General features: G+C 32.7%; 1 protein-coding gene across 1 annotated transcript in view; it reads right to left on the minus strand.

Moving 5' to 3' along the window:
- Positions 1-2,324: 2,324 nt before the first annotated feature.
- The window catches only part of LOC126750124 (uncharacterized), a 72,074-nt gene continuing 52,037 nt past the window's right edge, over positions 2,325-22,361 (minus strand). The window contains exons 20-36 of the mRNA XM_050459631.1: positions 9,723-9,764; positions 9,622-9,666; positions 9,507-9,566; positions 6,096-6,131; positions 5,987-6,031; positions 5,890-5,934; positions 5,788-5,835; positions 5,688-5,732; positions 3,175-3,216; positions 3,064-3,120; positions 2,963-2,989; positions 2,852-2,899; positions 2,754-2,795; positions 2,642-2,695; positions 2,543-2,590; positions 2,404-2,475; positions 2,325-2,347 (exon numbers count right to left, since the gene is read on the minus strand). Of these exons, the coding sequence (XP_050315588.1) occupies positions 2,325-2,347; positions 2,404-2,475; positions 2,543-2,590; positions 2,642-2,695; positions 2,754-2,795; positions 2,852-2,899; positions 2,963-2,989; positions 3,064-3,120; positions 3,175-3,216; positions 5,688-5,732; positions 5,788-5,835; positions 5,890-5,934; positions 5,987-6,031; positions 6,096-6,131; positions 9,507-9,566; positions 9,622-9,666; positions 9,723-9,764 (779 nt within the window). The remainder of the gene's footprint in view (positions 2,348-2,403; positions 2,476-2,542; positions 2,591-2,641; positions 2,696-2,753; positions 2,796-2,851; positions 2,900-2,962; positions 2,990-3,063; positions 3,121-3,174; positions 3,217-5,687; positions 5,733-5,787; positions 5,836-5,889; positions 5,935-5,986; positions 6,032-6,095; positions 6,132-9,506; positions 9,567-9,621; positions 9,667-9,722; positions 9,765-22,361) is intronic.

Here is a 22,361-nt window from a genome sequence, read left to right on the forward strand (position 1 = left end):
TTGGCGGTTTCAGTTCGCCCATGTTCCGTTTTCTGGTGAATGGCACTATTACCATTTTATGCAAATTATTAGATATTTCCTCCTTCTCGCACCATTAGGAATTATATTCAGCGTTCTTGTATTGCTATTAAGATTGCTTTCTTACTTTTTCCTTTTAACAGGAGCACCAGATCATCTGCGTAAGCTTGGACCTCCCATAGTCGAATTATGGCCAACAGGTCGTTAACGAGTAGCGATTACAGGAGAAGAGATAGTGCCCCTCCCTGCAGGCAACCTCGCGCTCTAAAGTGCACACGTTCACCCTGTAAGGTGGTCGTTATTCTTCTGTCACTTAGCATGGCTTTGATTCAGTTGCAGATAAGAGAGCTGACTCTTCTTGCTGCTGTCGATTCATAGAGTGAGCGTGGCAGTGCCTTATTGAAGGCTTATTAAAGGCTGGTTCTAGGTCTAAGAACATTGCCACTGTCCGTTCCTTTTGTTTCAGCGAGTTACTGATGCTCGTTCCAATATTGTTAAAAGCTAAGTCTGCTGATTTACCTACCTGAGATGCGTGTTGGTGGACATTGAGCGAGCCTTTCTCCAGGGTCTTCAACAGAACGAATGTCAAGCGAAAATGTCTCGACAATTGGTCGTCCGGCTTTCGGTATTTATGTTACGTTAGTGGCGTTCCAGCACATTGTATGTACCTCCATGCTAGACTTGCTCTAAGTAGCGCTAAGAGGTGGGGTAAAAGTAAATCCAGCTTAACTTAAAGAAGTGCTGGATAGATTTCGTTCCCTCCTGGTGATTTAAAGGACTAAAATGATTTAATAGCACCTTTATCCGCACTAGGTGAAATTAAATTATTTCTGGTAAAAAGCCAGTTTTCTTTGGATGGTCGCCGTGGTTGTGACTCAGCGTTTTCCCAAAGTGATGAAGCAATTCGGACCCGGGGAAGTGTGTTTGTGCCAGAACTTCAAGCGCCTTTCGTCTGGTTTGTGTGAAAGTGCCATCGAGGCGTTTTATCGACCCAAGCTCCTGTTTACGTTCCCTTGAAAGCACTACTAGAAATCCTTGCACTGCGAGACGTCCTCGCAGAACGTTCTCCATGAATCCGTTTTACCTTTATGTATAATCTTATCTTCTTATTATAGTCGGTTAACGCCCTACAATATGGCTCTCAGCTGTTACTTGTTTTATTATTACTGGAGTTTGCGTACTTCAGACCGCATTCTATTAAGATTGTTGTTCCACCAAGGTGTGCCGCGATTGTCCCGAATCACCTTCAGTAGACACTTTTCATGATATGCTGTTACATAGCTTTAGACACTTTATCAGCCATGTAATTTGGCTTATCATGTTTCTTTATAGTTTTGTCACAGGATAGTTCTTCTGTATGATCGATAATAGGGAAGTTCTTCTGTAGGATTGATTTATATTCGGCCCAGTCAGTACTTCTGACGTTCCTGTACTCAACTATGGGTCTGTTACCGATAGCAATATCAAACCGGATGGGTCTGTAATCTAAGCATGATGGCTCTGATGACAACACTTAGTTCCTGACCTTGATGCCAATAACTAAGGACGTTAGGTTTTGTTAATATAGACCGATTCCTTGTGAAAGAATAATTTTAAATGTAGTTTTGAATGTTCAGGGATCCTTTGGTCTTCAAGATTGTCTTCCAATTGGATTTGTTCCAAGACTCAGGAGATATTTGCCAAAGACTGGTGACACAGTATGGATTTTCTTTTAGGAAATATTCTATTTTCAGATGACTCTTCTTTTCCATTATATGAGAAATATAATCCTTCTGTTATTTTATTTTGTGCTCGAGAAACTAAGCACAGAAGTTTTCAGTTCCGTATTCAGGATCCTCAAGAATTTAAAGTTTGAGATGAGTTGCTGAAAATCACGTTCTTTCATCATTCAAATCCCTCTCACTTAGACCTAGCATCGGTCTATTTTCAACAAGACAGCTTTTCTATTCATAATGCGGTTATGGTAAAAGAATTTCTAACAAATTTTTTTTCTAACCGTCTTATTAGATACAATTTTGATAAGTTTAGTCTTAAGATTTTTAAATTTATTTTTATATTTCTTTAATTTTCATTATTTAGTATACAGCATAATAAACATTCGGAGATGATGATGTGGATTATACAGTATGTAACCCCTGAATTATAAAAGTAGTTTTTAAATTTTTTTTTAAATTTTACGTGAACTTTTACGTGAAGCAGCCCCCATCAAAGTCAGACTTACTAACGTCGTACTGAAAAAACAATGACGTCGCAGGCGAATAGCAGAGTGCACAAAATTCATGCGTGCATTTTGTGCACTTTGCCGTTTATTTGGCTTTTAAGCACCTTTCTATGCATAACAATCGAATTCCCAATTCTGTAATTATCCACATTCATTGTTCTTACCTTGATTTATTACATCTTTCACATTAGAAGCCTTTGTAGTACCATCTGTAAAGTGCATTTCCGTTTCGACAGCTAGAATTGTTAGTTGAATCAGTCAGAAAGAATTGTTGGTTACATCATTTAAATATTTTAATTTTACCTTGGACGATCGTATTCTCATTTAAATAATCATTCATACTGACATTGACTAAAAGAATTCTTATTACAGCTTATTTTACAAAATATAGTTTTATATTACCTGCACGAACAATATTATCGTCTAAATCATCTAATTTCATTTGTGTCATTGTTTCTAAACATAAATGCATCAAAAGAACCAGATTTTAAAAAAATAGATTTTGTAGTTTTACCTTGGGTTTTCACTTCTAGAAAGACTTTGGTAGTGGTGACGACTAAATATTATTTAAATTTAATGATGTATTATATGGCATTTTAATTTGATATTTACCTTTATCTAACATTCGATTGTCCAGAATCTCTTGTGTAATGACATCCTCTGAGAAGAGAAGAAGCAAAGAATGTACATTTTTATGCATACGTTATAAGAAAGCGTTATTACCCGAATGTTCTCCTATAGTAGAGCTGTCTATATATTAAAAAAAAAGTTATAAAATTTTGTATTTCTTTTAATTATGTAAAAAAAATACTCCGTTTATATACCTTGGGCGCTCTCATCTATAGTCTTATCTTCTATATAAACTTCAGTAGTGGTGGAAGCTAAATATTATTATATATTTTTTTAATACAGCATACAAGGAATTTTACTTGTACCTTTTTCTAACACAGGATCATCCATATCGTTTTGCGTAGTTACTAAGAAGAAAATATGCAGTTAAAATATATAATTTTTTTTACAATTAAAACACATTTATAGCATTTTTACCTTGGGTGATATTATTAGTATTAATATAAATTACAGTAAAATAGTAGTAGCTATTACAGTTACCAATTTTTCATAAAGGATAATTTAGCTTATGTTTAACTTTTACTTTTGGACAAGATGTAAACATCAGCAAAAGGGTACTTTAAAAAAATATACACTCTCCTGTATAAAAAACGGAACACTTAACATTTTATATATAATTTTTTTTAATGTTTTATGATATGTTATTCTAATAACTTAAATGCAAAAGAATAATATATTTTAAGTAAACTCTAACTGTTTTTCTGTTTATTTGAACAAGAAAGAACTGGGTAAAATAAAAATTCCATAATTTTATCATTCAAAACTACATAGTTGAACAGACGTTTTTGAATGAAGAAATTTGACAGGTGCTTAATAAAATTTTGCTGTATTCAATACTCATATAAACGTAGCAAAAGTTTTGCTACGTTCATATGAGCTAAAAATGCTTGCTGTTAGTTCTGAATCGATCGCAGCTATGGTTGCGTTGATTAAAGACAATAGAAGTGAGCCTTATGTTTTCCAACGTTATTATCCCTTATCTAAATCACCGTGTACCGTATTCATATATAAATTTTGTAAACTGGAAGTTACACTAAATGACATAAAACTGGCTCTCAACAAAGGATTAACACCCATGATGATGCATTTATTATCTTACAGACTAACACCAATGTTAGAAGAAGACTTGGTGAAGACAATTTTGCTAGTCATAGACCTGCGACAGGTCGAGAGCTTCTTAGACGGCATCGTAGGGAGTTATGGTGTGGGTTGGAATTTCTCTACAGACACCCGCAGAGTTGTACATCATTCCAAAAGACCCCTTAACTCCTCTCAGGTTATTGAAATTATAAAAAATTTTGTTGCTCTTTATATAGATTTTATTACAAATAATGTTATGCTAGTGCATAACTCCAGGCATCATACCGCGAGGATTACTTAAAAATAACTAAACGATGTAGACATACCTGTTTTGGAATGGCCAGCGTTAAGTCCAGAATCCAATTAGCATGTTTAAGACAGCCTTGGGCAACTACAGACTACGAAGTCGTGTTCCTGCTCGTTTAATTTTAAGCGATTTTTTTACGCTCTTTTAGAGAAATGGGAACATATTTCTTAAGAAGATATTTGTTACTTGATTTTAGGCATACCAAGAACAATGCAGCTAATCATTCAGGCACGTGGAGGTAATACTCTATTTTAATAATACTATTATTAAAAATGCAGATTTTGTTAGTAAGTTTCATTTTTCAATATTTTAAGGTTTCTTTTGGAAACTATAATTTTATCTATTTTCGTAGTGTGTGTAGGAAGAGTTTGAAAGTTCTGATAAAAATGTTCTTAAAAATTACTTAAAAGATAATATTTTATATATGGGTAAATTATTAGAATAAAAAGAATCACGTAATATTTTTCAATATATTAAAAAATAAATAAAATTAAATGTTTGGTTTTTCGTAGCGAGGAGCGCATAATTGACTACTTAAGCTGAAATTCTATCGATAATAGCTAATTGTCTTTATCAATTTAATTGAAATAATATTTTCTAATCGCCGATAAGTGATGATGCATGGATATGGAGTGTAGCCCGCATGCCTGTAACATGTTCTGCTAAAACCTTTCAGTTATAAGTTCTACTAATATTTTCGGCAGATGTACCTACATACGTGTAACAAGAGCAGATTTGATAATACGGAACTTACACTTTTTCGAAAAAAATAAATCAAAAATTCACACATTTACTCCTTATAAATTACCGCTTTGATCGAAAGAACTTAATTGTTTCAATTTTTTTTAATCCTGAAAAAAACTACCTTTTTATCCTTTAACTCTTAATGCTTACTTTCTTTTGCTTCAATTTAAAAGTTAAAGGTTGGTAGTGATACTTGAAGAGTGATAAAAGAAGAGATATTTGAGGAAAAATTATTTATGTTACGATCACAAAGCATTACGCTCAAAAGTTCGTGACCATAAAACGAAAAACTATTTAATTTCGGTGTTTGTACATTTAGCTTAATCTATAACTCGTTGTGTGCATTATGTTTTAGATATTTATACGTGAGATATACAAAAGAAAGAATTTATATTTTCAATAAAAATGCGTAAAATCTTATTTAAATATTACACATATAACCTCTCATAAATATCTTATTTTACTTGCATAAAATAATAACTTAGTAGGCAAGTTATGACCTCGTCAAAAAGATGAAATATTACCTTTACAAGATTAACTTTCAATTAGTCAAAAAGATTCAATCAAAAAACTATTTTGCTTTTAATTTTAGACTAAAACATAGATTTGATTAAAAAGATGATGGGATCTTGTAGAATCTTGCTGCTATCTATCCGTTGTTTAAACATTATTTAATATAAAACTTACCTTCTTCCAATATATTCTCTATTATAATAGCTCTGGTTGTACCATCTGCCAAAAGAAGCAAATAACATTTAAAACAAAATAAAACTGCACATTTGCTTACCCTGTATCATTAAGTTGTTATCTAAAGAAGCTTTGATTATATAATCCACTAAAAGATATAATTAATGTTATACTCTAGGGTAGATTTATATTTTTTTGTCACCTTTAGCAGTTATATTTACATCGGAATTGCTTATTGCCGTTACTACTAAAAAAATGTAGAAATGTAGAAACCTAAAAGAATGTAGAAATTAAATCACCTTGACTAATATTATGATGAAGGTAAACTTTGCTAGCATTAAATCCTAAAGATTAGGAAATTATCGCCGTTAATATTGAAGAAATTTTCAGAACTTTATTTACCTTTACTTGGATAATCCCTGTAGTTTCCTGTTGTTAAAATTACTAAAAAATAAAATAATTATATTAATATACCATATTTTAAGTTTAGGCAAAGCTGGTAAATAAGTAAACTCTGCAAATTAAAAAGTAAAACACTAACCAAATCTACTTAAAAATATGTGCCTTATGATTAGTTGTCTGGTCTTTTATGTAGCGAGAGTCAAAAGTTCACAACACAATAATCTTGTTCACTAGGTTAGCTTAATTGTTAAGAGCACACATAACCTAAGATTGCAAGTTCAAATCTTGCACTAAGATTACGTTAGAATTTTTGTCAGAAATCTGAAATCTTTAAATGATCTTCCGACTGCGCCCAGAAAAATTACGACTGAAGCAAAAAATGTTCTGATAGCGAACTTTAACCATAATCATACATACGAATCGTCATACAAAGAACCTTCGAAAAAACTTACGACTTATTACACACTTGTAACACGCTAAAAACAATGACTTAAGATTACTAGAAAGGCTCACTAACAGTTTATTTATTTCTAGTATTTATTTTGATTTAAAAGTTGGGTCAATAGTTAGACATGAACTAGCCTCTTAGCGGCGAGGGCTCCTTATATATTATGGATGAGCTGTTTCGGAATATTCGCTAACTTTCCACGTACGCTTAGGTATGTCGATTTTGCAGTCGATGTGCAGTCCTCTAAACATGGTTTTCTTGATCTGAATTTGCATCAATTCACCCTGCTCGCGGTTCAGCGTTGAAGTCAAACTCCTCTAGCACGTCTGTCCCTTTTGCCAGTTAATCCTACAGATTTTTAAGCTGAAAGATCCATTTAAAAGCCGTGGTCAGTTCGCAGCAGAACTTCCTTCTATAGAGGTACTTGTAGAAGTGCTCTGTCGTTTAGCTATCGTTTCGCTGGCAGCCCTCGGGCGGATTACGCAAGAGTTACGCTCTGGCTTAGAACTACTAAGATTTACTTTTTCTTCTTGGTCATCCTGAATTTAAGATAGCACGGCTCCTATGACCACGTGCTAGCGTCGGTGTCCAGTACAAATTTTCCTGAGTCGGAGTTCAGGATAGGTGCGTTTATGGCCTCCTTTAGATGATCAGAAGCTTTCTGAGAGTTTTGGGACTGCGAATGGTTTTGCGATATACGCAGTAAGTGCATAATCCCAAGAATCTGCGTAGGTCATGTTTCTTTTGGGAACTGATCAATAGATGATACTCACGACCTTTGTTTTGTCAACCGTAACTCCTTGACTGGAAAAGGCGAGAGTTAAGTTATAGCCGCCGCTTGTTTTCCCGAAATGTTTCCCGAACATATATTTGCTATCCGAAATATTCGCCGCGATTAAGATCGTTACAGTATTCTCTAATGAATCTCTGATACCGCAAATTCTATACTGGGAAAACTAATATCATAATATCGATACAAAAAACTTTGGCAATAGTGAAGAACGCAATTTTACTAAGGGAATTTGATGGTGTTTGAAATTCCAAAAACAATAATCTCTTTTGTAGAGAAGTTCCATAGACTGTACAAAACCTTTAGTTTATTTATCTTTTTGAGCAACCGCTTGTTACTAGTAAATGTGAAGGCAGATTGTACTCTAATTAGTAGTTGTCATTAATTCATTTATATGCTCCAAGCTCTAAGTCCAACATACATCGAAAGTACCAGAGTATAGAAACAGACTATCGTGGAAGACTATAAAAATGTTACCTACCCAATCCACCCTTATTCCAGTGTAATGTATACAAGTGTTGTAATCTTCCAACAAAATGTATATACATGTATATATATATGAAGATTGTTTCAATAGGAACGCAAGATTTGAATTGCGCGATACACATTCATAATGTCACGTTATTATGACGCGACAGATCAAAAGTTGAACTATAAATTGGAGTTATTAAACATGGAACGTTACACGGGAGAACAATACAAACAAAAATTATTATCAAAATGGTAAAAGTTTAATTGCCACTCGTCATAAAGAGCGTCCAATGCTTGATCGAAATAATGTTTGTAATTCATTTACTGGTTCGGTTAGTGATGTGAAACATATGATACAAAGTAAAACATCACGGTAGTTTACAAGAGTGTGACACAAAGGCCAGAGACGTCAGTTTGTATTTGGGCATAAGAATCGGACATATCAAGAGGCTCTTTTCAGTCGATCCTTACTAAAGATTTAGAACTGCATCCCAACAAAATTGAACTAATTCAACAACTTCTGACAGCATATCATGAACATCAAAGAGAATTTGCCAATTGGACTCTTGAGCATCCTGCTGATTTTGAATACAAAGTTATTTTTAGTGATGGGATCCATGTTTATCCATGCTTCATATGGAAGCTCTTGATCTTGATATGTGATATTGATCTTGACGATATGGCGGTGCTACATGTCATATCACTAGCCAACATTAATGATCTTGCATGATTTTGGTGACCACAATTAGCCTCCACCCTCGTGCAATTTAACGCCTTTAGACTTCTGGCTGTGGGGTTAACTAAAGTCACAGTTCTAAATCAATAATTATTTCGAGACTTTGCCACAGAAAACTATTTTTTATGGAACACTCAAATCTTGTGCTCTTATTGAAACACCCTTGATATACCTCTCTCTCAAAAAGGACTTCACCTATCCACGCAAACAAGACAATTGACAACAATTGATCGAAGACACAATGAGAAGAATTTTTTTGTAAAGTAGCTACCAGCTTTTCAAATAAGAAAGGGGCTTTTATCATTATTTATTTAGGTATAATATCAGACCTCTCAATCGGACGGAGTCATATTCCATCACAGGCCAATGCTACAATAGAAGTCTGGTACATTTCAGAAAAAGTCGGCATCAGCATAATGCTGTGGACGCTGCTAATACATACTTAATTTAACATAGTATGATGTATAAGTATTATTTAAGTAATATTCATGCAAGTGAATATTTTTCTCATATATTTGTCATTTAATTAAAATACAATATTTTTTAAACGTAGGATTTAGATGAATAAGATGCTTGTAATAGATAATTAGAGTCAAGAATTAACAGCGCAGCGACAAGTGTAATTAAGAATTACTTATCAATAAATCTTTTCACATTATATCATAACTTTAGTATAGATTACACTAAAGTTACAACTAGTTTAATACTAGTTTCTCTATTGGTAAATTAAATATTGAATTTTGTTAACCTTTGCTTTAAATATATCAAATATACACTTATATTTTTGTTACCTTCCATCATAGTATAATTAATAGCATTGTAGTACTAAAAACAGATAAGAAGTATTTACTATAGATGAAAAAAGTAAACATTTAGCAATAATATTTTCATCTATAACAATTTTAATAATTTTAATTGATAAAGTGTAATATAAAGATACTTAATATTAGGGTAAGTTTATATTTTATATACCTTTGATGTCTTCGTCCTCAAAAGTTGGCGCAGGATTAACTACTAAATCTTTAGAGGTCGCTTAAAATTAAACAAGATGTATCGATATAATTATAATTTAGGGTCTTTGAAATACCTTCGTTGGTCATATCATTTACATAAAGCTTCAAAGTTACATCGTCTACAAAAATTAAAACTTCATTAAAAAAAAGTTTTATAAGCAAGTTTATTCATTACCTTCTGTTGAATTTTCAAAGTAAGCATCATTAGTAATAGCATCTATAAATAAATAAAAAGTTAAAGATTTTGATGTTATAAAGACTTTATGAAAATATCTCTACCAAATAGCAAGTCTTCATCTATACAGTGCTTTCATTTTAGAATAAACCACCCTTAATAAGTTCTTTAGAAAAATCACGTCAATTTAGATATAAGTTCTGTCAATTACTTCCTCACTTTCAGCTAACCTCACTTTTAATATATCAAATGGTGTTAAAAAAATATGCCAACAAAAATTCAATCGGTTGACGTACCAGGGAATAGTGAGCTCAAATAAGTAATAATCTGGTAATAATAAATATTTTATTGGTATGTTCAATCGCTATCCTATAGTGTGATGCATCATTTTAAAAGGCATATAATCTACCACACACACACATTTAGAATTGTAAGTTTATACACTTATAAACAATAAGGGTGTAAAAATCATATTTCAATAGGACACTGGCATTTAGGATACCATCTCTACACCATAGGAATTGCGGAAAATCCAGAATGTCGGTGATGTTGACAGAAGGATTAAACTGATCATGTTACCAAAGACTGCCCAGAAATCACGCGCGCTAGGGCCAAATAACCCCAGCGACATTAATTTTTTGAAACCAGAGAGCCGCATTGGTTTTTTCACAGCTATTGACCTGTGGTAAACTGGTTAGGTACGACGGATCAATTAGGAGACTATAGACAATAATTTAATTCACAATATCATGGGGCTCAATTATACAGTGCTTTCATTTCAAAACGATCCACCATAACTTAAAATTAATTAAAAAATCGTAAAAAAAAAAAACAAAAAAATAAACACGTCAAATAATATATACAGGGGGACGTTTAATTATGCATTTACTGAAGTTCTGTCAATCAACTCCTCACCTCCAGCTAACCTCACTTTAATATGTCAAATGGGAACCCCCATCGTGTGATACATCATAGTAAGGAGCGTAAAATTCTCTATTCAACGGTACCAAAAAAAATGAAATCGTTAAATGTGTAAGCAAATAGTTAGCGAAAATGTCTAGAAATAATGAATATTTTATTTACGCCAAACTTTGGTATGTCAAATGGCTACCCCATGGTGTGATACATTATTTTAAAGGGCATTCATTATGCTATCAATTGTTGTAAAAAAAAAAAATTGATTGACCAAGAAGCAATTAAAGTGTAAATCGGTAGGGTAGAAAAATTTAATTAGTTTAACAAATTTATTTTATTAAATGTTCAAAATGCGCGCCGATATTAGCAAAACAATAAAAAAGCCTATTTTCAAACTCCTTACGAACATTGGCAAGGGTCTGCCCGCTAATTTCTCTGCATTCTTGAAATATTATATTTTTTAAATTCTCAATACTCTCAGGTGGGGTTTTATAAACTTTGCTTTTTAAGTAGCCCCATAGAAAAAAGTCTAGTGGGGTTAGGTCCGGAGATCGTGCAGGCCATTCGATTGCACCACGTCTGCCAATCCACTTTTCTCGAAAATTTTCATCAAGCCATTCTCGAACTACCGTAGTGTGCGGGAGCTCCATCCTGCTGAAAATGTATAATATTTTCATTCAATAATATAGCACCATGTTCCATAGACTGAATGATGGAAGGGTATATTGCATTTTCTAAAAGGTTTAAATAAATTTCGCCAGTCAAATTTTCTTCCAAAAAAAATGGCCCGATTATTTCATTCCCATAAATTCCTGCCCAAACATTAATTTTTTGGGGATATTTTGGTATGGCCTTCCCGAAAAACATGCGGATTTTCATTATCCCAGTACCTACAGTTATGTCTGTTCACCAGGCCATTTAAAAAAAAAGTCGATTCGTCACTGAAGCAAATGTTCTTCAATAAATGGGGATCGTCGTCAATTCGCTGGCACATCACTTCACAAAATTGAATTCTCCTATCAAAATCATCTTCTCCGAGTTTATGAAGAATATGAATTTTATAAGGAAAGAACTTATTTTTTTTTTTAAACTTTATGTACGGAACCAGTGGAAATATTTGTTAGTTTTGCGGCCTTTGGTATAGACAAAGTTGGATCCACGGCAAATTGTCCTAGTACTTCAACTTGGCATGCTTCATCGACAACTCTATTTTCATATTTTTTCTTATTGCAAATCGATCCCGTCTCTTCAAATTTTCGTATCAATTCTAATACGTATTTATGGCTCACGTTTTTATCTCGATACCTTTCATTAAATGCTCTCGCGGTTCTGCGAGCACACCGATCTTGAGCTCCATAAAGGAAAATTATTTATATTCTTTCGGCTAGCGTATACACCATTTTATTAACTCACTGTTTTAACTAAAATTGAAAAATTGCATGCGTCAAACTGACAGTTTTAACAATAATAAATCGCCTGCTTTTTAAACGCCTTAAAAATGTAAGGTATTGCAGTGTTTTTTTTTGTACCTATTAGGTAGGTTTCGCAAAAAATATAGGTGAAATAAATACACATACAAAGTTATAAGACTGCAAAGATTTTTGCAAAAAATTTGAAAATTCTTTTTTCTCGCAAATAACGGTACACATTCTTTACATAAAAAAATAAATAATTTGCTTGAACTAAATGTACTGTTTGTTACCACACATTTTAAGTTCTAAATTGCTTGTATTTTTTTTTTGATGATCTATTATAAAAAATTTAAGAATTTTAAAATGATGTAGGTACCACACTAAAAGTATTCATTTAAAATACCAAAGTTTGGCGTAAATAAAATATTTATTATTTCTAGACATTTTCGCTAACTATTTGCTTACACATTTACTGATTTAATTTTTTTTTGGTACCGTTGAATAGAGAATTTTACGCTGCTTACTATGATGTATCACACGATGGGGGTTCCCATTTGACATATTAAAGTGAGGTTAGCTGGAGGTGAGGAGGTGATTGACAGAACTTCAGTCAATGCATAATTAAACGTCCCCCGGTATATCTAATTTGACGTGTTTTTTTTTTTTTTTTTTTTTTTTTTTTTTTTTTTTTAAGAAAGTTATTAAGGGTGGATCGTTTTGAAATGAAAGCACTGTAGAAGCCTGCACTAGCTCTATTTCATCCACACTTTAACAAGGACATCTAGCCTTACGGTTTCTAATGACAAAATCGTACCTAATACTGTGAGATACAAAGAAAACCTCTGTAATACACCTTATATTTATAATCCTGACTTTGCTCAAAATGATAATGAGAATCCTGTTATAGTGAAATCTCAATATTGTATTGCAAGGCCAGAAATTTCATAGGATCTAGTTACAAATGTAGATATAGAAATTCTACTAATCACAAGTTGTGGCTCAAGTGGTTTAATTATTTATTATTCATTCCATCTTAGGAATATTCCTGAGATCACCTATTTAAAAAATGTTTTTTGGTATTAATAAAGAGAAAAGAAATATTTTTTAAAGATCAAAAAATTTTAAATAAAAATGTTGATAGTGACGAAAAAAAGACAACATGATAGTTAGATCAATTAGTCTGCTTGTCTTCATATTCGGCTACCAAATCTAGGGCAGTTCAATAGGAACCAGGAAGTTTACCAGTTAGCTCATGAAACATGCACTATTCCCATATTAATTACATTTGCCAAAATAGTGATTGCTAATGTTACAATTTTAAGAATCTGAGAGTTTTTGGAATATCTATAATTTTTTAATTTAAATATTTTTATCAAAACGTGATAATTTAGGTTAGGTATAATTTTAGTATATTTGTTACCAGAATTATGAGTTTTGTAACTTTTTTAAAGCATTTTTTTTATTATAAGTAATATTCTTTTCTTTAATTACCTTTTTTTCAGAAAAATTAGTTTTACAATAACAATTACAAAAATAATAAAATTAGTTTTTAATACAAATTTAATTTTGATTTAGGTTTATTATTTTACAAGATTTCTGCCTTAATTTATCTATTTTAAATTAATTAATCATGAAAAGCTTATATACCGGAGCAATTCTTAAAGAACTGATTGAAAGTTCGTTTTTCAGGCAAATATCATGGATGCATCTGCGTGCGCGGCATCGAAATCAGAGCAGACAAAGGTGCCGCACCTCAAGCCACCTAATGCTCCTTACCGCTCACAGGTGGATTACGGATATTAGAGAACTAATATCACAGTCTAACAAATCATAACAGTTGAAATCTATATACTTTACTAATATTATGTTTGTGGCTTTGCTTTGGTTTGATTTTTCGATATTTTTGTTTCCATTATTCGTTTTGTGTTTCCATTGTTATTGTTAGTTTTTAATTGTAGCGTTTTTATTTGTTTTGTTGCTTTTATAATGTAATAATTTAATATTGTATGAAAATGTACTGATCGCGACATAGTGAAAAGTGGATTAATGGCATTGTAAAAAAATAAGAACTCCTAGATGGCGTTAGTGGTTCTTCGCTGGGAATTTTAAGCAATTTACTGGAATCAGGTTGTTTTTCTTTCTCTGTCTCTCTGACTAACGTGATTTTTCTATCTGTCAGTCTTTGTCATTGGTCACGTAAGCCATGCTCAAGAATCAAATTGTTACGTATTGACATTTTCGATATTGGGCTGTTGTTGCCATTGTTTGTCCTGTAATTTGAATACTTTGCCTTTTGGAATTAGACTTATTTCCGGACTCGCTGCAATTTAAAGCTAAGCAAGGCAACGTTGTCTTGTCAATGCTTGTAAAACTGGGCCTACATGAGATTATACATCGAACAGGTACCCAGAATTTGCGTTTTGGCCATTAACCCTTGGCCGCTAACCCTTATAATATTATTCTATGGTTTTGACTTTCTTTCTAAATAGTGTGGTCTTCAGGTTAACAAGTTGAATTGCTCGAGGTTTGAATTCGCCAGTTTTAAACCTAGTCTTTTCCTTTTCCCAGAATTATCTTAAGATCGCGGTGGATACTATGCCGTGGCGTACTTGCAAAGAGACCGCCCGATGCAGGTCTTCGTCGGCATCGGTCCTCAATAATAATATAATATATTTAGATGAAACATGGTTTTATGCATGACGTAATTAAATACCCTTGGGTTGATAATTCCATGTATTGTGTTTCGAATACGCCATGTTCATAGGCAAACTAGTCATTATACTTCATGCTGGAAGTACAGGAGGATTTGTTAAAAATGCGTTACTTTTGTCTGCTGAAAATATTTTTCAATCTCTTGATTCCCTTGAAGATATGACTGCGGCATTATTTGAAAAATGGTTCTCTAATCAGCTCTTACCAAATATTTCTATAAATTCAGTAATTGTTATGGATATTGCATCTAACCATTCAAGAAAGCTAAATAAAATACTAGATACTAGTTTCAAAAAACAAGATATAACTTTTAAGAAAATTTAAGGACATTTCCGTTGACGACAAAATCATATTAAAAAAGGGATTAAGATCTTTGATTAAGATGCAAGAAAAACTAGATTTATGTAACTGGAGAATCGCAGCATATTTTTGCACCGATCTTTTTGGATATTGCATCGCGAACACGGTTAATATTTTGATTAGTGCGCACCTAGGATTCCAGAAGGATGAATAGTTTCAATCCCTTTCTTCAAATGTATTTATCCAAGATTTGATGAGATTGGTACTAGGGGCTTCACTGACGTTGGGAAGAGCATATCGAGCACCCAACCGACGTCGAACTGCTATGTAGGAATGATTTAATTTATAAAAGCTATGAACATAAAACGCACGTTGCTGGGCATCAAATCGATTCATTATTGCATCTGTCAATTTCGACAACAAATTTCGGATTGCTTAATCCATTGCAAAAAAGTAGGCAATTTAATATGAACAGGCTTAAATGTTATAAATAAAATAAGAGGGCAAAACTCTCTGAGCAATCTTGTATAATAGGTGAATTTTTAAACCACATTGTATTTGAAATTAAACTTTGCAGTTGAAGTTAATTTTGTTATTGTAGTTTAGGTGAAGTTACTTGGTCAAGCTCCAAAATTGAGTATGTACAAAATACAATCAACATACTACATATACGCATTAAAATAAACTGCAAAATATATTACGATATTTAGTGATCGATTCCCATATATATTTACGGTCTATTCGAGTCTTTCCAAGGCACCCCGGCCGTTCAACAATCAATATTTATTAGATGAAGATAGGCAAGTTCGGCGCGGATAACGTGAAACAGGAAAAGATACGAGATTCTCTCGATGCTGCTGGGATTGGATTGTGAACAGGCCGGGAATATTAGCAAGAGCTGCGCGGTCATAAATAGGAAATGCAATTATTTTATACGTTTTATCATTATTATTTTACATTTTTCTTCAAATAAACGAATATTAGTAAAATATTAACTTGTATTGCGTTCTATCATTTACAAACGTCATTTTTTACTAGATATTATATATTATAGGTCGTGTTACAAATTCCTAGCTCACTATTGCGATCTTGGTAAATATAAGAGATACGAAGATGCTTAAATTTAGGGCAAAGTTTCGCATTTTTGAGCCTAAAAATGTGCCATTTGAAAATTTGTATAAAAAATATTTATATTTATAGTTCTTGGTGGGACGCTATTGGACCACCCCTTTTGTACGTGAAAATAATGTTTCGAAGAATCAACCATTTCTTAAGATGCGTGCCATAATATATAGGTCTGTATATGGTAATAATTAAAACAATTTTGAATTTTGTCAGTGTGTTCAAATTAGCATGGCGCAGACTTGGCTCACCCTAATATCGGTTTCGCGTTTATATTATACTGTAGTTTTGAACAATAAAAATGCCATTTTTGCGGCCTGTTGCAATCGAATCGTTGTGGTAAATATTTTTAGGCATTTTATAATGTTGTAATAGGTGTAGTAATAAATGTAACATAAATCTAGGACATATTTTAACATTAGTCTAAACAAATTGTATTTAATTATTTCCTAATATATATTTTTAATAGACAGATTTTGTTATAGGTTTACTTTAGGAATATTTATTATGAAATATTATTTAATTTATTTTAGATAGTTTATGTCTGAGTGTGCATGTTTGATCTTTGAATGTATACATCGTATGATTGAGGTAATTAGATTCCAGTGTATTAGTGTGAACTAGTTTTGAGTAGAACTAAGAGAGTGCTACTATTAAAAGTTCGATGTTGGATAGTTACTTACGAACGCTGTAATAGAATGTAGTAAAATGTTTTTTTATTCATTCCTTCCATGCGTAGAACTGGTTACTAAAATATCCCTTAAACTGGATATTACATGGCGACCCTGCCAGTCGTATTGGAAGGATGAATAAGTTTTTAAATTAGAGCAACAAAAAATTACATATTTTTAAAAAATGGGCACTAATCAATCTAAGGAAGAAGTGATAATGGTCGATGTTCCTGTAGGAAAGTCGCGAATTTCTGTGAATAAAGGGTTGGGCATAGCAGCCTTCTGCCTCATTTTGGTCATTGTGGTATGGGTTTTGGTGCGACGAGATAAGAAGATGTTGGAAAAAAAGATAAGGAGAGAAATCAGAGCCAGCCAAGAACTTCTGTAGGCTACGGAGTGAAGGAATTGGGCAGAATAAAAGTATAGTATTAAGTCGTTTAAATTGCGTTGTTATATTTTATCTTATGTTTGTGTAGGAAATTAGATCAATGACTATTGTTAAGGAATTTTTAGATTTAAAGGATATACTTTTAAGTAAATTTTATGATAATATTAAAAAGGAGCCGAAAGATAGACGAGGAAAGCTAGAGAGAATCAATAAGTTATTTTCAGATTTAGCAAAATTAGAACTTAAATTTAATGATTTAGGAGAAAAATATTTTGGAACGGCTGAAACGAATGACTCAATAGAGGATAGTATAGGTTTTATCAGAAATATTTTGAAAAATAGCAGGTTATTATTAATAAGTTGGGTAAAGGTAGTTCTACTAGTTCGGGCCAGGTAGTACTACTAGTTCGGGTAGTAATACTTATGATATGTCATTAGGAACTTCTTATCCGGTAGGTAATATTGTCGAGGAAAACATGTCAGGGAAATTTAATTTAAGGACAGCCGCGTCTCTCTTACCAAGTATGGATGGTACTGAAGACGTGACAAAAAAGTTGGTTGAAGCTATTGACTTATATAACGATTTTCTAGATGCCAGTGAGAAATCACATTTAATTAAGTATGTTTTGAAAGCAAGGGTGTCTACAAGTGCTAAATTACGACTTAAAACGCAGTATAATGCTACTAGTATTATACTGCGATATGAAAAACAATTTGTTGACTAGAAAGGCACCAGCGGCAATTTCACGTCAACTACACAATGTTCGACAAGAACATAGGAGTATTTAAGAATTTGCTAAAGTAGTAGAACAATTGTTAGTTGATTTGACGTTGGCGCAAGCGGATAATGATGATCAGGTAGTTCAAATTTTGCAACCAATAAATGAAAAATTGCCCATTAATTCATTTGCCAATGGTATTATAAAGGCCAGAAATTATGAAAATTTAAAAGACGCAATAATGGGCGCAAAAGAAGCTGAGATAGGGAGATCACCTCAAAATTCTATATACCACGTACGATGTTTCAAGTCGACAGTCACGAGGACGGTCGATGACTCGGGGCTCAGGGGTAGTAAATCGGGGTCGAGGTACGACCATGCATAGAGGCTACTTTGCTGAGGAAGCACAAATTGAGAAAAGTAGTGGAGATCGGTTTTTTCGAGTCTAAGAGTAAATGTGATGTGAATTTCGGTATGAATAGGATAAATTATGTATGTGCAAGATGTAAAGGACGAATGTTTAAATTTTGATTGGTACAGGAGCCAGCATTAGTTGCATTTTTGCTGAATATATTAGAAATTAGAGTAGGGTTGATACTTATAACTAAACAAAAATACAAGGCATTGTCGGGTCGACAATATCAGAAGGTTCGGCAAATATTTTATTTTGCATTGGTAATGAACATTTTTCGCATGATTTCAGGATATATTAGGTTCAGATTTTCTATCGTCAACAGGAAGCATAATTAATTATGAGAAATTTGAAATTAGTTTTAATTCAGAATCGAATATTAGAGTTACCGTGCCCTTAGAATCACAAACAGATGACTATATTATGATTCCACCTCGATGTGAAGTAATAAGGTATTGTTCTGTTAGTATGAATGAGGAATGTGTGATACGGAATGAAGTGTGTGAGGGTGTAATGGTGGCCAGTGGTATTGCTGCACCAAAAGATAAAAAAGTTCCCACAACAATTTTAAATATAAATGAGAGAGAGGTTAGGTTAAAAAATGTTCGACCAAAAACGTTTCAGAAAAATAGTATAAGTGTGAGTCGAGTAGATAAAGTATTGAATTTGATAAATACTAAAGAACTTAATAAGGAGGAAAAGTTATCAATTGAAAAAATTTGTGCAAAATATGCTGATGTTTTTCATTTGGATGGAACAACTGAGTGTGACAAATACGTTTAGCCAAAAAATTCGAGTAAAAGATGGGGCAAGTCCAGTGTATGTGAAACCATATAGAATACCGTATGCGCAAAAGAAAGTTATGAACGAACAAATTGAGCAAATGTTGCAAAATAACGTTATAGAAGAAACTCGCTCAGAATGGTCTTCAGCAATATTAATAGTACCCAAAAAAGCAGACAACAACGGTGTCAAAAAATTAAGAGTTGTATTAGATTTCAGGTTGTTGAATAGGCAAATTATGGATGATGAAAAGTTTCCTTTGCCTAATATTACAGAAATTCTGGACTCTTTATCAGGCGCTATTTATTTTAGCCATTTAGATTTAGCCCAAGGATATTATCAAGTAGAACTTGATCCTGAAAGTAGGCCATATACAGCATTTACAACAGATAAAGGACAATTCCAAATGAAAAGATTGCCTATGGGTTTAAAAATCAGTCCTAGTGCTTTTCAAGGTTAATGATTGTAGCAATGGCAGGTTTAAATTACGATGCTTGTTTTGTTTATTTAGATGATTTGATAGTTTTCGGACATTCCTTACAAAATCACAATATAAGTTTAATAAAGGTTTTGCATAGGTTGCAAAATGTCAATTTAAAATTAAATCCAAGTAAATGCGAATTTTTAAAGAAGCAGAGACTTTATTTAGGCCACATTATAGCTGCAGAAGGTATTTCACCTGACCCAGAAAAAATTGAGGCTTTAAATAGGTATCCGATTCCGAAAAATGCTGACGAAGTAAAACGTTTTGTCGCATTCGCAAATTATTACAGAAAATTTATTAAAAATTTTGCATAAATTGCTCAACCTTTAAATAATCTTAGTAAAAAAAAAATATTTTTGAATGGACAAAGGACTGCAATAAATCATTTAAATTATTACGGCATGCATTTGAAAATCCGCCAGTGCTGCAGTATCCAAATTTTTCAGAGAATAATCAGTTTATTCTAAGAACTGATGCTAGTGGCTTTGCATTAAGGGCAGTTTTATCGAATGGAGATAATGGTCCAGTAGAATTTGCGTCGAGATCTTTTAATAAAGCAGAAAGGAATTACTGTACTATAGAAAAGGAACTTTTGGCTATTGCCTGGGGTGTTAAGCATTTTAGAGTGTATTTGTTTGGCAAAAAGTTTAAAATTTTAACGGATCATCGACCCTTAATTTATTTATTTAACATGACAAACCCATCTAGTAGGATAACGAAATTTCGACTTATATTAGAAGAGTACGACTTCTTAATAGACTACGTAAAAGGCGCAGAAAATGTAACAGCAGACGCTTTATCACGGGTTATTTTAGATTCTGATGAGTTGAAGGGAATGAGTGGTAGATTGAGTGATAGATTATATGAATGTTATGACACGGGCACAAGTGAGAGATAAAGCGGTGGTTGAATCGGATGACATTAATACATCGGTGGATGATAGGCTTGATCACCCTGTTATTGCAGAAATATTAAAACGTCCGACAGAATCTATTGAGTTGCGTTTAATTACCCAAAAAGAATTTCAAAAATATCAACTTAAATTGAATGATAATAGTAATTACAATCAAAGTAACTTTATATATGATATGACTCTAAAAATAATTTTCTGCAACCAGGAAACCCGAGAAATGTCTCACTTAGGTACGTCGTTGAGGGAACTGGACCAAATATGTGCAGATAATTTTATTCCGGAATTATGCATAATAAAAAATGTAGAAAGCGCTGATTTTATTAAATACTTATTAAACAATAAAAAGTTACTAAAAGACATGTCTCTTAAAATAAATATTAATTAAAGTGCAGAGCAAATTGATAATAAAGAAGTACGCCAATTAATATTAAAGGATTTTCACACGTTACCAACGGGAGGTCACGCAGGTATTCAACGAATGTATAATAATATTAGGAAATATTATTTTTGGATAGGTCAACGTAAGGATGTAGAATGATTGTCAGAGGCATAAATATTTAAAAATGGCCAAAGAGCCTATGACGATTATCACAACAGCGAGTTCCGCGTTTGAAAAAGTGTTTTTGGATTTGGTTGGTCCTCTTCCTACGGATATTCAGGGTAATAGGTACATTCTTACATTGCAATGTTACTTAACCAAGTTCGTTGAAGGTTATCCTTAGGCTAACAAAGAAGTGGAAACGGTTACACAATTACTTGTCAGTAATTTCATTTTAAGATATGGTATACCTCAGGAAGTTGTTACCGATCAAGGGTTAGAATTTTTAGCGGAAGTTTTTCAGAAATCTTGCAAAATTTTAAATATTAAACATCTCAATTCCACGGCCTATCATCATAAAACCTTAGGCACGCTGGAAAATTCGCATAAAACTCTAACTGCTTTTCTTCGTCTGCGTGTCTCTAATGAAAGTGTTAATTGGACTGATTGGGTACCGTTTTGGTATTTTTCATACAATTATATGGTTAATGCTTCAAGGCGTTATACACCGTATGAGTTGGTTTTTGGGAAAACAAGTAGACTTCCTTCAAATATTTTAAACTTAAATCGAGAACCAATGACGATTTGATTGACGATTATCCACAACAACTAAAATTTCGTCTTCAAACTGCATGGCTAGATACTCAAAATAATTTAATAGCTTCAAAAAACAAACAAAAGGAATGGTATGATAAAAATTCTAAGAGTGTTAGTTATAAGGTTGATAAAGTGCTTATAAAAAATAATAGTGCGGTGGATAAACTTTATGAACGATTTCAAGGTCCTTTTGAGATAGTGCAAGTGGAAGACACAAACCTTGTGCTAAAGGTAAAAAATAAACTTAAAAAAGTGCATAAAAATAACGTAAAGCTTTATTACAATTAAAAGTGGTATAAACTTTTAGTGTTAAAAAACTGTCATATGGTTAGAAAAATCTTTTCGGTAAACAAAAACGTTTTTCTTTTTTTTACCCGGGAGGTGTAATAGGTGTAGTAATAAATGTAACATAGATCTAGGACATATTTTAACATTAGTTTAAACAAATTGTATTTAATTATTTCCTAATATATAGGACAGCTTTTGTTAAAGGTTTACTTTAGGAATAGTTATTATGAAATATTATTAAATATATTTTAGATAGTTTATGTCTGAGTGTGCATGTTTGATCTTTGAATGTATACATCGTATGATTGGTACCATAATTAGGTTCCAGTGTATTAGTGTGAACTAGTTTTGAGTAGAACTAAGAGAGTGCTACTATTAAAAGGTC

Source organism: Anthonomus grandis, chromosome 2 (genome assembly GCF_022605725.1).
Source record: "Anthonomus grandis grandis chromosome 2, icAntGran1.3, whole genome shotgun sequence".
Classification (NCBI taxonomy): Eukaryota; Metazoa; Arthropoda; class Insecta; order Coleoptera; family Curculionidae; genus Anthonomus; species Anthonomus grandis.